The sequence below is a fragment of the Narcine bancroftii genome, chromosome 6, assembly GCF_036971445.1.
Source record: "Narcine bancroftii isolate sNarBan1 chromosome 6, sNarBan1.hap1, whole genome shotgun sequence".
NCBI lineage: Eukaryota > Metazoa > Chordata > Chondrichthyes > Torpediniformes > Narcinidae > Narcine > Narcine bancroftii.
This window is the reverse complement of record NC_091474.1, coordinates 125,475,133-125,493,090: the sequence shown is the minus strand read 5'-3', so window position 1 is coordinate 125,493,090 and position 17,958 is coordinate 125,475,133. Positions and strand designations below refer to the sequence as shown.

Below are 17,958 nucleotides of genomic sequence, written 5' to 3'. Positions count from 1 at the left end.
ACCTTTGCTCTTGGACCAGACATTTGTCTGTTGACTTGAGCTACAGCTTCCCAAAGAGGCACGGTGTCAGATTTGCCAATGTATTCTCGAATGATGATCACCTGTTTAACACAATTTTGTAACTCTTTATTCCCCCTCCCACTCTCACTGCGAGACTCAATTCCTCCCTCACTGTACTTGGCGGAGCAAGGAGAAATGGGAATGATTGAAGTACCCATGGAGTTCTGCAGATTGACTATGGTGTCCTTGAATGACTTTGCTCAATGAATCACCATCTACTTTCAGAACTGGTCGCACTTGGGAGTAAAAAGGCATTGTCCTGAAGGCATCTCAGCATCAGAACCCAGGTCTCTGGTGCTATTTCATGGCAGCAGCATCGCTGTGCTGTCCAGAAAATCCATCCTGAAGAATTCACCACTCGGCTGCCTTTCCTTTCACTCTACCTCGCCGTATTCCAAGATTCCTTTTCAATCCCTCACTCTGGCAATCATTTGATGACTCATTCAGATGGAAACAGGACCATTCAGCAAATAAAACGGGGTCCATCAAGTCCAAAATACTGGAACTGAAACCTGCTCTTTGCAAACATGAATAAAAGTGTAAAAGAATAAATAGCAACTGTGCTCAATTTTTCTTGCTTTATTGTATTTCTAGAAAATAAATCATTACCTTAACTTGAAATAGAATTGACCGACTATGGAACAAAATAAATTAGACAAAACTGAAATCACATCTTGAGGAGATCACTTAAGGCAAAATGACCTGGCTCTACATAATAAATTACTGGTGAAAGCAATTTCGTAAACATTATATCAACAAGATTTGAATTGAAATTAAGCACAGTTAAAATTGATGGTAAAAGAGCCTCAAGTAGCTGCCAGGGATTTTCCTTACACTAGGAAGTTATCTTCAGTTTTTAGTTTCAATATTAAGCAAGAAATGCACCACAAATAGGTGAAATAAAAGGAATCAATGGCTGGGTAAACTGTTCATCCTTTATGTGTTTATATCACATAAAATTTACAGACTGATTTTTTTCAATGAACGAAACCTGAAGCTCTTATCATTGCAATTTTTAAACTTTGTGCAACTACTTTCAATTTTCTGCATGCGTCACAGAAGGTACTAATTCTGAGATGGCCAATAAATTCATTTTTCATTGATCTGTCTCAGTACCGAGAGACACGACCAGATGGAGTGGTGGGATGTATGAAGATCTTAGATCTTATGTTGAGCATAAATATGTCAAAGTGACAAAATAATGAAAATAGAGGATTTCTCTTATCTGGACAGGAAAGAAGCAAAGGGCAGAGAGGGAAGGAGTTTACGGAATGTATGTAGGAGATCTTTCATGTCCTGCATAGGACAAGAGAGAAGAAAGAAACACTGTACCTAGTTCTTAATTTGGGCTTGTGGAGGATATTTCTGCAAGGGACGTATCTGAAAAATAGTGATCGGCATGTTACTTAGTTTAGACTTAGAAAAGGATAAGGAACATCAAGCATAAAGATGCTTAAGTGGAGGAGCCGTTGAGTGACCACAGATCTTGGTGTTGATCCAGAACTGACTGACAAATCCCAGGTGAATCTTGCAAACTATTGAAGCCTTTAACAACTGTAGGAATTTGCCTCAAAGCAGTATCACATTAAGGTTTAGTAAGATACGTGATTCCCATTGTGGGGGGAGAAAAGGAAAGCTCTCAATTACCCAGTCACATCTATCACAACTCAGTGTTAAAGGTGGGAAAGACCAATCTAGCAGCAAAGTATAATTCGGCATGGTCAACTAACATTATATACACCACTGCTTCTGATCTTCTTAATAAGGAACCCTACTGTAGAATCTTAAGTATTGGGTCCTTCCTCAGAAAATGCTGAAAATCCTCAACAATTTCCGAACTAGGTAGATACTGCCACCTTTTCCATGTCGTGCAACAGTAAAGTTTCTAAGCAGGCAGCCAAACCAATCACAATGTAGAGGAAAGTGCTCCTATACCTGAAGCTTTGGCCTGGATATTTGATTTGAACTTTGATCTGTTATCAAAATACAGGAAAAGGATAAATTACAGTGCATTGAAATTAGATCTAGCCCAGTGGATAGAATCAAATGAACATGGAATGTCTTCAAAGAGGAGGGAGTCTAGAGACCAGATCAGGAGAAAAAAGACAGCTAACGTAAGCTACAACATTTTGGGTAATTAAAGGTATAAATGGTGGAAGTAAGTGTGTAACAAAATCAGGGTTATTATACAAATGAAGAATACTTGGGGAAAAAAATGAAGAACTTGAAAATATAAGTTTTTAATTAACATATAATAAAATGGTGTGAGGATAGACAAATAATTTGAGTAGGGAGCAAGAGGAAGATATTCATGAACAGCATGATTCAGCTGCTAACAAAGAAGATGCTGCTAATGTCACAGGTAATAGGATGGTGCACAAATTAGGTGCAATGGAAGTGGAAAACCAGGTGTTTGGTGGCGCTCAGTAAAATCTGGATGGGAAGCATTCTGGGTTACTTTGGAGGGGAGGGATTTGTAATTCTTCTTGGGAGGGCATTACCAGTGAATTGGCGGACTCCCAGTCTTGATGGAACAGACAACTCAAAAGTCTGCAGACACCGTGTATGTAGTAAAAACACAAAAATGCTGAAGGAACTCAGCATGTCTTTTGGCGTCCATACGTGTTAAAGATATATAACCAACGTTTGATACCTGGGCCCTTCATCAAGGTATGCCCAAAAAGCAGACAGGCACCTGAATAAAAAGACTGGGGGAGGAAGAGCACAGGCCAACAGGCAATAATTGGACAGGACGTGAGCCCTTTTGCTCGGTCTACGGCAATAGTGGGGATCTCCCAGTGGAAACCTATTCATCCTCCAACCAGATGCATTAACATCAACTTCTCCGATTTCCATTAGTCCACCCACCCCCACTGTATCCCTTTGTCTCTGTTTCCCCCCTCTCCCTCTCTCCAGTCCTTTTTATGCTGAAACCCCACATTTTAGTTGGCTCAAATTGAAAAAAAAGGCGAATTTACCTTTTCTGGTGATGACCTATAATGTGGATCCCGGAGTACCTTTATGCAGAGCTGAGATTGGAGCTGGCTTTTACAGCTGACGGAGGCGGGGCGACTGGTGCAGTACAACCACCCTCCACCGCAACCTCAAACATACACGCCGGGAAGGGAAAGTGGCCTATACTCAAACTGATGCAGTACCACCTTCCTCCACCACGACCTCAAACATACGTGCCAGGAAGGGAAAGTGGCCTATATTCAAAATATATGTTAATTAAAATGGCAAGTATGAGCACTAGTGGAGATCTGTGCAAGCAGTTTTAGAACTCAGGGAAATCTCCTGCACAACTTAACAGCCTCTATTAACCATAAAGGTTTAAAAAAAAATTTGCACTACTGGGTCATAGGCTGATGGTGTCATCAAGACATCATCAGCCCTGCCCTTTGGAGCCGCATACAGGGGAATTCCTTTTACAGAGGAGGTGGAGCGACTTCTGAGTCCATCCCCCCTAGGCAGATAGAAGATGGAGCAAGTTCAACCAGTCAATCCATCTTCGGATCTTTTATGGAGATAAGTGAAGTGATTTAAAGACAGAGAATATCTGTCTGTACAATCGCTTTTTTTTTCCACTATAAAAAGGCCTTTCTCTCTCTCTCCATCCATCCTTTCCCTCTCTCTCCTTTCTTCCAGCTCTATATTCACAGCCACCTCTCCCCCAATCAATACTCACCTTTCCTCTCCTGTTCTTTAATCCATGCCCAATTATCATATGTTGGCCTCTGTGCATCCTCCCCAAGAGCCTCCTAATGACACAGGGAGACCTTTTTTTAAATTTAAATGATCTTTTAAATTTAAATTTTGACATACAGTGCAGTAACAGGCTATTTCGGCCCACATGCCTGTGCTGGCCATTTACACCCAAACAACCCACCCCCCCGTACATTTGAACAGTGAAAGGAAACCATATACCCCAGGGTAAACCCACGCAGATACGGGGAGAACATACAAACTCCTTACAGACAGTGGAGGATTAAAACCATGGTCCGGATCGCTGGTGTTATAACAGTGTTGCGTTAATCGCTATGTTAAGCGTGCCACCCTGCTGAGTTCCTCTAGCAATTTGGTGAAGTTTCTGGAAAGAAATTTAATTTCCAATAATTTCTCCCGTGAACACAATGAAAATTGGAAGTAAATCTCATTGAACAAAATAGGTAGAATTAAGTAATGAAGTAGTGGATTGATGTGTGTGATTTTTCTACAGGTGTCCAAACTGCTTTGATAAAGTGCAGCGCAATAGATCTGTTGATAAATAGGATGAAAGGAACAGTGGGTGCAAGGATATAAATTTCATTTTTAGAAAAGGGACAGAATTAAGATATTAATGGTGTGGGTTTCTTTTTCAAACATGGTTTACATTTGTAGTAACATTCATTAAAGATGAGCAACAACGGTGACGTTTCCAAGTGTTCAGGACTCAAAATGCGGCAAGTCAGAATAAGACTGACAGACCAATGATATGGACAGACCCAGGACAGGTGAAGTTAAATGTAGAGAAGTCTATGGTGTTGTATTATCTTCAAAATAATTAGAAGCAATAAATTAAATGGTACAATTTTATGGGAGTACACAAGCTGATAAGCCTGAGGGTTTACATTTCAAATTTGAAGGTGGCAGGTCCAAATGAAAAACACAGCTTTAAATAAGAGCAAAATAATATGCTTTGACAACGAATGCTGTGGTACAAATGCAACAGGGAAGCTAAGGGAAAAAAAAACATTTATAAATCTCTATTTAGGAGTCAGTTGGATCTTCAAGTCCAGTTTTGTGCCCGACGCTGCAGGAAGGATGTCAAAACCCTGGAGAAAATGTTGGGGAGGTTTTATGAAATGGTACAGAGATATAGGACCCGTGCTACTCATGGAAACAACATGTTGATACTGCTGGAAGAGTGCGCTAAGCATAATTCTGAGCAGCTTTTCCCGCGCCCCTGAAGAGAGATTGAGCAGAAGTGTTGAAAAAAAAAACCATGAGGATTATGATGGTTGACGGGGAGAAGCAGCTTTCATTCGCAGGACTTGAAGGTAATTGGCAAACTAAGCCATCAAAATGAGGAGAATGAGTTGTGAAGAATGCTCAGCCTCAAAGGACTGCAGAAATAGAGTCAATTGTACTTCAGATAAATAACTGAAAGGAAATCATTTTCACAGCTCTAGGGAAGGAGCAGAGGCTGGGACCATATGGATGGCTCTTTCAAAGAGTCAGCAAAGGCACAATGGGCTGAAGAGCCTCCTTCTGTGCTGTAAGATTCTGTGTTTTCACAATATGATCAATTGCTCTGCAAGTTGTGTTTCAAAGCAGCATCTGGATCTACCAGTCAGGCTGCTGTTCAAACTTCTATTATATATCTAATCAGTACAAATATTAGCATCTTGTATACATACATTAAGAAAATTATATATAAAGCATAATACACAATAAGTCTTCATTGTTTTCAGTGAGGCATTAATATCTTATTCTATTGGAAATGAGTTTGTCCAAGATTGGATCTGCTTCAAAGGAAGCCCCATCCTTCAGAGCACCTCACAGGTTACAATGCATCAAGATTTGAAGATCATTCTGCCTCCAGGACCGCTGCTTCCTCACCATCCACCTCACTGATTGTTTCTCACACTTCTCTCCACACCGAAAAGGTTCTTAGAAAAACCTGAAGTGAACACTTAACCTTAAAGACACCAACAATATCTTCAGAAAATAACTTTCAGAGTAAAGCTGGGTCCTTTATAAACAATTTCCAGAGGAAGAGGGTCAACATCTCATAGGAAGCAGAGAAAAAATACTTCTGATGTAAACTGGGATAAAACAACAGGAAGTTGGAAGATGCAACTGTGCTGTAAATAAAAGCGGCCTTAATCAGTTCAGATCCCTGAACTGTTCTCTGATGTATCTTCAAATAGTTTCTGTCCACATCTGTTACAAAAATAATTCCTGGCATATCAAAGAAACAAGCTGTTCCAACAATATTTAAAACAATCTCATTTCCAATTTAGCATGCAGATATTCATGCAACAAGGCTCTTACAAGGGCATCTTTGATTTGTTCAGTCTGTTGCATTGAAAGTTTTGTGATTTGTCTCAATGACAAAGAGAGTCCAGTGATAACACATTTCAGAGACTGAAGCATTATGAGAAAGGGAAAATTCTTCTCAGTTTAGGTGAATGGGAGACATGCTCAAGGATCTCTCTGGGTCCTCGGCTTGGTCAGTGAGTTGTGACATTCTGAGTGTACCAGCCCTCCTTGTGTTTGTGGTTTCAAACATCTGTGTGCTGACCTCCTCATCTCTAAGCACAAAACGTGGTTCTGTCCATTTTGGATAGTGCTCCGGGCACACCTTGGCACTCCTGTCGTTCCTGCCTGTGAATGGCACCCCCAGTTCCAGTGTGGGTTGGATCAGATTTTGCACGGATAGTGAGTGCTCTAATGGTTTGTCCGTCAGTGAGCAAATTTTGACCAAGGAATCATTTTCCACACTCTGGCTCCTCCTCCATAGCGTCTCCTGAGTGTAATTAATTTCTGACCTTTGGCCAGTGACAAGGCATGTGGTGATGTCAGGATCAAACCCTTGTGACATGCTATTAATATCATGGAGAGGAGCTGCCCTGCTGGCACTTTGAAAGGTTGGTAATGGTCGAGACGTCACCGTCACTTTGGCAGATGGAACCATTGGATTTGCTGTGGGCCCATCGCCCTTCTTACCTGGAGTAACCTGAGTGTGCAGGGCTGGGCTGACATAACCATAAGAGGGAGCACTTGGCTCGCTTGGTGAGAGGATCAGCTGCAGCCCCCGGGCACTTGTCGATCCTATTGTACAGCTGCTGAGCCTTGCTGAGCTGAGTCCCTCTACAGGGCTTTGATAATCAGATGTTTGATCACACTCATGTGGAAGTGCCTGCAGTGAGGCAAGGGTCAGTGCTGAGACAGAGCCTTTCTGAAGACATTGTCTATAAACTTCCAAGAGCACATCTAGCTTTGACTCAATGGACTGTACCTGCAAAGACAAACGTCACTAGAGATTATAAAGGCTCTGTATCTGCTCTGCATTGCACAGAGACATCTCATGCAGATTACAGAGAGGAGAATCAGTCAGCCAGATCAACCTTGAGTATCCACATATCGTTTTATGACAGAGCTATAATCCCAGAGCTTTGATGCGAAGAGACTATACTTTTTGATTGAATGAAGCTATTTCCAAGTAATCAACATCACGTCAGGATTCTCCTTGTTCTCACCAATTACCCAACTAGCCTTCGCATCCAACATTTCCACTACCTATTCAGTGATCCCACTGCTAGACAAATATTCTCCTTTCTTCCTCTCTGTTTGATCCATATATGACTCCCTCGTCCACTCCTCCTTTCCCATCAATCGCCCCCTTGGCACCTACCACTGTGACAGCAGTTAGTGCTACACCTGCGCCCACACCTCTTCCCACACCACCATTTGGAGTCCCATACAGACCTTCCAAGTGAAGCCTCACTTCACTTGTGAATCTACAGGGGTCATCTATGGCTTCTGGCGCTCCCGTTGTGGTCTCCTGTACATTGTAGAGACTGGATGCAAACTAGGAGACCACTTCATTGAGCACCTTGCCTCTGTCCACTGGAATCATAGGCACCTCTCAGTGGGAACCCCTTTCAATTTCTTGCCCCATTCCTTTGCTGGCATCTGTCCATGAAATGAGACCTCCCATAAATTGGAGGAACAACAGCTCATATTCCGTCTGGCACACTCCAAGCAAGTGGCCTTAATATCGACTTTTCTGGTTTCTGTTAGCTCCCATCCCCTTCGTATCCCCCTCTCTCCTTTCCTTTTTCCTCTGTCACTGTTCCTCCACCTTTTCATTCACAGAGCCACACTTTCCCCCTCCCCCGATCAATTCTCACCAATTCTCCCGTCCTCCTAGCCATGTCCAATTATCACCTTTTGTCTGTTGGTCTGTGCTCCTCCCCTGCCCTTTTTTCCCCTTCTCCCTCAGCCCTTTAATTCAGGTACCTGCCCTTATTTTTCCCTGCAATGTCAGTGATACATCTTCACCTCCTATGGACGCTGAGACCTGCTGACTTCCTTCAGGATTTCAGTGTTTTTACTACAATTACAGTGTCTGCAGACTTTCATGTTACACCCCGTCATTACCTGTTTTTCAACTTTTACCACCCGTCCCATCATGCTATGATCAGTCGTGATGTCGTTGTCTGGTGGTCCTTTCTCGCGAGATCGCTTCTCTGATGTGACCTGTCCTTTCCCAAGAATATGATCCACACTGAATTGAATGAAATAAAGTCAGGAAAACTGGGAAATTTTTTTTTCCATTTCAGTCCACTTCATTCTCATTTAACCTCAATTTAATTACACAGAAAGAAACTTTTGTGATAAACCAGAGATCATAAGGTGAACATGATCAGCGTGGACCATAAGGCACGTACCGGTACACTTATACATTTAAATTCAGGAATGCAAAAATGGGCAGATCCCACTTGAACCCACTCTAATCTCCAAGTCTGATGTTACCAAAGTAAAGGTAAAAAGGTAAAGGTTCCATTATTGTCACGTAATACTACATTTAGAATGTTACATACATGAAATTCTTTAACTTTCAAGCAGAGAGTCACCACATTGTCCAGTGCCCCTCACAGAAACCTACAGCACCTGGTGTTCCTAGGCAATCTCCCCTCCAAGTACTGACCACTCCTGGGCCTGCTTAGCTTCCGAGATCTGATAATCTCAGACGTAAAATCAGGGGATAGAGGAAATAGTACTCCTGAGAGAGTGCACCTAAAAACCGGAGAATGTGACTTTCCAAATGGATAGATTGTATAGTCATTACCTGACAAATGTATATGATCTGCACAGCGGTTTTCAACTTACATTGCCTGACAATGGAAAATTACTGCTATCTTCTGCACATCAGAGCAGAGGCAGGGTCAAGACCAATTTGGCTAAAGAACTGCATTTTTATAGCACCATTCACAGTGTCAGGCTGTCCCAAAGCACTTCATAGAAAGAACTATTTAAATGTAGCCATTATTGGAATAACTGCAGCAGCTAATTTAAGCACATGAAGTGAAATGACCAAACATTCTGTATAGGTATAAATGCCACAAGACTTGCACCACCAGGTTCAGGAACAGCTGCTACCCTCCACCATCAGACTCCTCAACAACAAACTCAATCAGGGACTCATTTAAGGACTCTTACTTGTGCAATTTATTGATTTTTTTCTCTCTTTATTCCACAGTTTGTTTACATTTCTTTATTTGTTGACATGTTTTAGCTGAGTACATTTTTTTTGCATTTCCATAGTGGTAATTCTGCCTGGCCTGCAGGAAAAAGAATCTCAGGGCTGTATGTGATATCATGCTTGTACTTTGACAATCAATCTGAAAATCTGGCTGAAACATAGATTGGCAAGGTCACCACCTGAATGTTTTGTCTAAATGGTGCCAAAGAAGTTTTAATGGACACCTAATAAGGTAATGGACACTTTCAGTTTAACATTGAAACTGGAAGACAAAACCTCTAATGGTGTATCTGACCTGCACAGGAATGCCAATCTCGATTTTTGCACTAAAATTGAAAGACTGTGGAGAGCATTCACAATTTTCCAATTTAGAAATGAGGGTACTACTAAATAAACCACTAGGTGTCAATGACATTGAGACTAAATGGAGCTTTGGTAGCCACACTCACCGTGACTGCAGGCTCTTAATCCTGCCAAGCATGTCCAGATGTCCAGATGAATATTGCTCAATCACATCCTTCACATCATATGGTCGTAGAGTCTCTTTGAACTTTCGTTTTGCAACATGAAACTTCATAAACCTGCAACACACCAGGGTAATTGGTCCAGTCATAGCATTCTGACTGAGATGTCAAGCAATCGAGACCTGAAATGTGGCTGTTCTGTAAAGAATTATGGGAAGGGGACTTCTGCTGTGATTGAGCAGTCCACAGCTGCAAAGCATAGCATAACTAGAGTTGGGTGGGAGTATTAAGTAAGAGATATGGCATATCTAAAAGTTGCTGGGTTGTAAATCACAGAAACTATGAAGGACAGAAGAAGCAAAAACATTAGATTGCCAAAAGAAAAAGTAAAACTGCATGAAAACACCTCTCCAAAGGACTATATAAAATGTACCAGGATGCTGTATACTTTGAATGAGGCTCAGTGCAAATAATGATTGACATTGTTACTCTTTCTTTGTACCCCTCACTCCTGCTATAACTGATTGTATGCTCTTTGGTTCTGCTGTGGTTTGTTTTATTAAAGTGCAGATCAATTTCAGCTCTTCCACCATCCTCCATCCCTCATCATCTTGCTCTTGGGTCACACCATGAACTGGCATCTAGATCCAGGGTCTAATTCATTGGTTTCACCCTCTGAAATTCTGTGAAGCTCAAGATGTTTCAACATTTTAACCTATGGCTTAATGCCAAAGGGGGAATAAATTTCATAACAGATTATGGACAACTTAACAGTCTTACATCCAGTACCACACTGGGCTGGAGTGCAATTGGAGAAAATATAGGAAATGAATAAAAGAATAAAAAATGACCAGATGGTAATCCCCTTGCTCAATAGAATTCACCATCCTGACTGCTCTGATAAATGGTTAGCCAACTTCACCAGCCAATCTCTCTCAATTGGCCGACAACAGCTCCACTTTAATCAGCTTGTCTGTTCTCTGTCCTGTTCGATTTTCTTCCAGTAAAAAAATTCCACCTATTATAGGTTAGAATATAATTAATAATTTAACATCCAAAGGTTTTTGGAGAACAGTACTCCACAGATTCACAGTCCTCTCGAAGAAAAAGAAAATCCCCATCACAGTGCTAATCTGTACCCTAGTTCTGGTTTCTCTTACCTGGAGAATTGGCCTCACAGAATCAATCCCATTGAATCCTTTGTATAAAATCCCTTATCATTCCTTTAAACCAAAAGCATCTGGGGCCATTCTGTTCAATATGTTATACAGGCTTCAATGTCAGGAGTCAATTTGATGCATCTTCTGTGGAATACCTAATCTTCCTTAAATAAGGAGAGCAAATATGATACAGATTGACTCTCTGATGTTGAATCACTAACGTCACAGAGATGTGGCAAGACTTCCCAGTCCTGTTATTATAATCCTCTTACTGTGGGTCTATCTACTTTCCAAATGACCTGTTACAGTCATAGGTTAACTTTCTGAGTTTCTTGTTGGATCTTCACAGAAGTCATGCAGCAACTGGAATTGCCAACTCACCACCCCAGGAACCCGCATTCAGTCCCGTCTATGCGGACTTTGAATGTTCTTCTCCCTGTGATCGGGTGGGTTCCCTTTGAGAAATTTGGCTACGTCCACATCTCAAAAAATGTGTGGGCTGGAAGGTTAAATGACCTCCATACATTGCCCTGAGTCTGTGGGTGGGTGGTAGAATCTGGGAAAGGGATGGGAATGTGGGAGGTAAATATGTTAGGGTAGGATTAGTTTAAAAATGAGTGAGTTACGGTCAGCAATGGCTCCTTTAGCCAAAGGACCTTTTTCTGAGCTCCATCTCTCTATGATTCTATGACCAACATATGATAGTTTTTATACTATTTAAAAAAGGACTTTTCTACTCCTTTGACCAAAATGAATAGCCTTACTCCTCCCCTCCCCCCCCCCATTATTTTACTAATTGAAGGGATGTGGGCTTTGCAAACTGAGCCAGCATTTAATTGCTTGTCTTTAATTGGCTTTGTGAAGGTGACAGTGAGCTGCCTTCTTGAACTTTGCAGTCCATGAGGTGTGGGTCGACCCACAATGCAGTTAGGGAAGGAGTTTATGGATTTTGACTCAGCAGTATTGAAGGAACGGTGAAATATTTCCAAGTCAGGCTGGTGTGTGCCTTGAAGGGCAACTTTCAGCTGGGTGGTGTCCCAATGTTTTTGTTTCCCTTGTCCTTTGAGCTGGTAGAGGTCGTGGGTTTGGAAGGTGGGATCTGAGGTGAATTGCCGCAGTGCATCCTGCCGATGGTACAAATTGAGTGTCGGGTGGGGGAGTGAGTAAATGGTTGTGGGCTGCTGTGCCCTGTCTGTTGATGAACCTGCTGCGCTGCGGAAGCTGCACTCATCCAGGCAAGTCTTATCTTCTGCCATATTTCTTTCCCATTCACTTGATCCAATCATATCTGTTTGTTTGTAGATTCTCTGCATCTTCTTTGTATTTAACAATATCAACTATCTATGTATCATCAGGAAACATGGCTGCATTATCCTCAGCCCCTTCATCCATGACATCAATGAAGTCAAGGATCAAATTGGATTACTGAGGAACTCCACTAGTTACAGTTCACCAATTTAAAGAAGGTCATCTTACCTCCACTCAGTTTTCTCTAGTTAATCAGTCCTTTCATTCTCCTATTGCATTACTTTCAACACCATCACTCTTATCTAAGCACAGTGACCACTGGAAAGACCAAGCAATCTCCTGGAAGACTGCACCTTATTGCCCTAATAACAGTCTTGAACACAGGTGTAAGTTCCTCCACTGAGAGCTCAGGATGCCCTCCTCTCTCATCAAAGCCTTCATCTGGAGCCAGGACAGCATCTGTAGAAGGAATTGAACAGATCGTTTATTTCCTGGTGCACTATCTCGAATAAATCAGAAAAATGAGTCTTACTTGTCAAACATATTTGATCCTTCGCATATGCTAAACTCAATGCTCATAGACAAAATCTTCCCCAAGGACAAATCCTTTAAGATGCTTGGAGATTCTCAGATATCTGGCCACTATCATCCTCTAAGTCACAACACATTCCTGAGACAGAAGGGTGGGAGGTATATGAAATGATGACAACCTCTCGCCTCCCTTTTAATCCCCCTGCATTTGCACGGATAACTCACATGCCCCAATGACTTTAAGGTAACCTTCCCCTCAAGTCTGTCCTGTCCCCCAAACTTCATTATTCCCACACCCCTCCCACACACTATCCCCATAACATACTAATGCAATGTCTAAGAGACCCTCTATTTCTTGATAACTAACCTGTTCTGCAGCCATCTGGTGCTGCTCTAACCACCCAGAGTCACTCCCATCTGATTAGTGTCTCTCTGCTGAGACACTGCTGAATGAAGAATGTTCCTTCCAGAACCTCAGAAGATCTCTCTCAGTTTCTCACAGAGCTGCAAAGGATCTTTCCCATTGTTCAGAGTATCCTTCCCACTCTCTCTCCACATCTCTCCTATTGCGCCAAGAAGTCCCCCAGATTGTCAAAATCTACCTGACCTGACGCCAGTATCTCATGAACACTTTCCACTGCCCCCGACTCCCTTGACAAGAATAATGCGGTCGCTCTCTCACCATTTGAGGTTCCACGTGCCTGGCTGGTCTTACATCGCAGCGAAGGTCGCAGTCGAGTCCGGTCATTGAAACTCCAGCTCTTCTGTATCTTGGTGGGACTGGTCTCTGTGGTGAGGTCGCTGATGGGGTGGTCAGTGCCTAGTGAGGCTTGTCTCCCTTTCACCCCTTGACCCCTGGGGCTTGCCATCCGCATCCGATCCTTAAAGCTTAATTTGTGGCTAAGACAGGAAAGAGACACAATATTTTTCCAGTCATAAATATCATCAGATGAACCTTGCTTCTGATCAGTCTCTGGTTCAGAGCCACTCTCTGCAGGCTCTTCAGCTTATTCCAATACATTTCAAATACAAGTAAGTTTCCTACAGCTGAAGGCACAGAGCAATGGAAGAAAGTGGTAGCAAAGCAGTGGAGGGACTAAATTAAAAGAGACTGAGTATAGTGGCTGAAACAGAGTAGTGAGGAAAAGTAAACGATTCATGACACAGATTAAAGGGAAAATGCAGCTCAGGAGAAGCAAAAGCAACACAGAGTGTTCACATTCAAACAGTTGGCAGAGCATCTTTAACCCCTTCCCACTGTTAACATATTGGAGAAATATCGCGTTACCATAAGCAATGGCACTTGTGGGATTTTCCAGTTTGGAAGAAAGGAAACGTGCCACTAACTCTGCCTGACTTCCCACCAGCTTCCTCTTCATCCACCATCCACTGAGCCTTCTGTCAGAAGAGCAGAGTGCCCTGAGCCACATAATAGCGGACGGCCTCCAAGACTGGTGATCCAGGGGCCTGCCGACCTGAGTCTGCGCAGCTGGACAATGGAAATGAGGGAAGGCATGGAGGCTGTGGGCACTGAGGGTGGTTGACCAACCACTGAATTACAGGCACCGTGCTGTGTCAGGCTGGGGAGGGCACTGAATGGGAATCCGGTCATGCTTCTTACACTGGACATACCAACACACCCTCCATCCTGCTTGAGACTGGCTGAGGGGCAATACTGTTGCTTAAGGGAGGTGCAAGGTTTGGAGGCTCATTAGAAATGTTCCATACTTTTGAGCAACATATTAACACTCCCCATTTTGTTTCTCTTCAAACACAAATGTCAATATCCCTAATCTCCACTTCTGTTTGCTGATGGGAAAAGATCTCACTCTCTGGATGGCTTTGCCAACATGCAAAATTCTATCCTGCTAAGAAACAGATCCTAAAGCTATGAGCTTGGTGGCTTGCCTACCCCTCCTTGGTCACCTCCTGTCAGACCCACTCCTTACATACATTATCATTTTTCTACCCGGTTAGATACCTACTCTTATTATATTGCACCACCTGCTGTACTTAAGTATGAATTTACCTCCCTGGATGGCAGGCAAATCAAAGATTCTTGTTCTATTTTAGTACACATAGCAATAATCAATTCAATTTAAAAGTACTTTGGAAACTCAGCGGCATCCATAGAAAGCAAAAGCCAGTTGACATAAAAAAAGGCAGATCTTTCTTAGACATCTGTTTCGCCCCCTTTCACTTGTAAACTCCATTCCCTTCTTCCCTCTCCTACCTGTATCCTTCTGTCACCTGCCAGCCTGTGCTCCTCCCACCTCCATCTTTTTATTCTTGTGTCTGCCTGATTTTTGGCATTCCCGAAGAATAGCTCAAGTTTGAAACATCTCCTCTTCCCTCTCCAGCTCATGACTCAAGCCCCCACTGCTGCAGCACTCCATCACCACCCTGAGCCCTTGAGTGGATGTAATAACGAGGTACCCCTCCAGATCCATCAAACACGCTTCAAGTGTGCCCTCAATGTGCCAATGGCCAAGGCGAAGCAGGCTGGTAAATGGAAAGCTGATGTGGGCATTTGATGTTGCGCATGGACAGAGCCTGTGTGGGTGTCGTATGACTCTATGGCTTGTTTACTGAAATATTTGGCTTTTGCAACCGTGACCCTGAGCAGCCAGTGACTAGGCGTGCACATAGGTGTGAAAAATCAGGGAAGTTCCAGAGCAACTACCAGTGAACCTGGTCCACATGACAGAAATATCTTTTGCACGTTGGCAGTCTCAATCCCCCTCTTATTTATGCATGGTCCAGGGTGCTCTGGAGGAGCCATTCTCAACAGCACATATGGGGAGGTGGGAGGGGGCAACAGACCAAAATCCTTAATGGGGGGAAAATCTTATAGGGGGCATGGAAACTGAATGGTTTTGGGGGAAGGAAAGGACTTTGCTGCTAGGCTTTGCTGCATAGTTGCCAAGCAACACGATATTTGTTGGAGGCATTTGGAGACAGCTCAGAATGACTGAGAGAAATGAGGAAAATTAACAATGATTTAAGAGTGTTCATTGCTTCGACATGATTGTGTTTGGCTGAGGTGGAACCAGCTTTGCTCTGAATTGCCTACCACATAGTTTTCCTCTTTTGTTCTATGGCCATCAATTCCAGGAAATAAGCGTGCAGGTCCAAGAGTTTTACTTCAAATTTCTCGCATCTATAAGCACCCTCATTTTACTTCAGTTTCCACGATGGGTAGTAGTGAACGAATGTCTTCTGCTAGCTTTTATAGAAGAAGGCACGTATTGTTCATTATTTTACATAAAATTTAAGCTGATTTGAGCTAACCCTTGTAATACCTGTTTTTGTTTTGAATAGTTAATTTTAGTTACTTCAGATATAATTTTACCAATGAAGTGTCGGCAGTGTTTGATGGAACACTTATCATAGGGTTTCATGACATCTCCACAATACCTTTCTCTGCTCTTGTGTTTGAAATTTTCATTTTTCAAGTGAAAGCATGGGGCCAAGCAAGCTGGAGCAGCATTTCAAGACTGTACATAAAGGGGAGATAAACCCAAAGATGACTACAAAACACTTCCAAGATTATTTTGAGAGGCCAATGCTGAAAGAGATGATTATTCAAGTGTCACATAAATCAGAAAAGGGTCTTCTTGCATCATACAAGATAAGTGAATAAATAAGCTGCTCCCCCTCTACCACCAGACTCCTCAACAACAAACTCAGTCAGGGACTTGTTTAAGGACTCTTGCTTTTGCACTTAATTGTTTGATTTTTTTCCTCCTTTCTGTATTGCACAGATAGTTTTTTAGATCTATTTATTTGTTTCCATGAATACATTATGTTTTTTGCACTATCACTAAGTGGCAATGCTGCTTGGCCCATAGGAAAAAGAATCTCAGGGCTGAATGTGATGTCATGGATCTCCTCTGACAATAAACCTGAAATCTGATTGCTTAAAGTATAAATGCTCATAATGTTGCCGAGTCACTTATTTTGCCTTCAGTGTCTATAAAAATATCTGACATCGTGAACTTAAATGACAAAGAAACTATTCAGACAATTCCTTTCAATGAATTGCCTACTGCGGTTTTCCACTTTTGTTCTATCTCCATCAGTCCTCGGAAATAAGTGTGCAGGTTGAAGAGTTTTGCTTCACATTTCTAGAAGAATTGATGATAATGGGAAGGTAATATTGGAAAAAAACAATTTGTCATTTCATTACAATCCAAGAAATTCTCTTTACAATTAGACGAATCCACTCTGCAAGAGAATGAGATGTCCTCATGGCTTCTGCCGGATTCTGGAATGGAAACGTGCTGGTGGAAGAGGTGTTGTTTGCCAGGGGGATTAAAACAGATACTAAGGGGCTCATTATTTTCTGAGAAGTTAAGAATGACATAAACCAGAACAGTATCCATCAAGAACATAACTGCCTGTGCAAGTGATGGTGACGCTTCAATGGTTGGATGATAGAGGGTCCATCAGTCTTCACTGTTCATTGCATCATCCATAAGGAGCACTTAGTGGCTAAAACCTAAGAGGATATTTAAATGCTTCACTTTCAAAGGACATAAAGACTGTAAACTTTATAACGTCCCCTTCAAGACCGTCTATTCTGGAAGCTGGGTGAAGAAAATGACGACTATTTCCAGGTACTGCTGCATACCAGGATAAGATGGCTGTCCAAAGGAAATGGTCTTTGTCATTTTGCTGTCCTCTGGGACATGATTATTTCCTTTTTCATAGCAAGCATGGGGAAAAAAAAACTCATTGATGCCAACGTGGACATATTTTATCTGGCAGATAGCTTTGAAAACCTGAATTTATTGAACAAGATCTTACAGGGTAAATACAATAGCCTCACTGATAGTGAGGAAGCCATTGTTTCTTTCCTTAAAAAGCTTGAAATCTATTGAAGCAATATCAAGGCATCAGGAATTTTTACAATTTCCAAAGTTGAACACGAACGCAGAGCCACCAAAGGATGATGACTTTACTGTTGATGCGAAACACCTAAAGAAAGTACACACAGATCTGCAGGAAAGATTTAATGACCTGTTAAATCTCAATATCCCATTTTGGATCCATATGAGGACCAACCGACTGATGTAGACACAGAAACTCAAGACCTTGATTGATCTTCAGAGTGGGTGATAAATAAGGAAGCAGCTTCGATCCTCAAGAACCCCCGCCACCCAGGCCAGGCCCTCTTCTCACTGCTCCCATCATGAAGGAGGTACAGGAATCTGAAGATAAACACACAACGGTACAAAAA

General features: G+C 42.2%; 1 protein-coding gene across 1 annotated transcript in view; it reads right to left on the bottom strand.

Annotated features, from left to right (window-relative positions):
- Window positions 1-616: 616 nt before the first annotated feature.
- The window catches only part of LOC138736441 (potassium voltage-gated channel subfamily KQT member 5-like), a 278,988-nt gene continuing 261,646 nt past the window's right edge, over window positions 617-17,958 (bottom strand). Inside the window, exons 11-16 of the mRNA XM_069885971.1 lie at window positions 13,399-13,616; window positions 12,539-12,644; window positions 9,763-9,894; window positions 8,209-8,335; window positions 6,347-7,063; window positions 617-3,821 (exon numbers count right to left, since the gene is read on the bottom strand). Of these exons, the coding sequence (XP_069742072.1) occupies window positions 3,738-3,821; window positions 6,347-7,063; window positions 8,209-8,335; window positions 9,763-9,894; window positions 12,539-12,644; window positions 13,399-13,616 (1,384 nt within the window). The 3' untranslated portion in view covers window positions 617-3,737. The remainder of the gene's footprint in view (window positions 3,822-6,346; window positions 7,064-8,208; window positions 8,336-9,762; window positions 9,895-12,538; window positions 12,645-13,398; window positions 13,617-17,958) is intronic.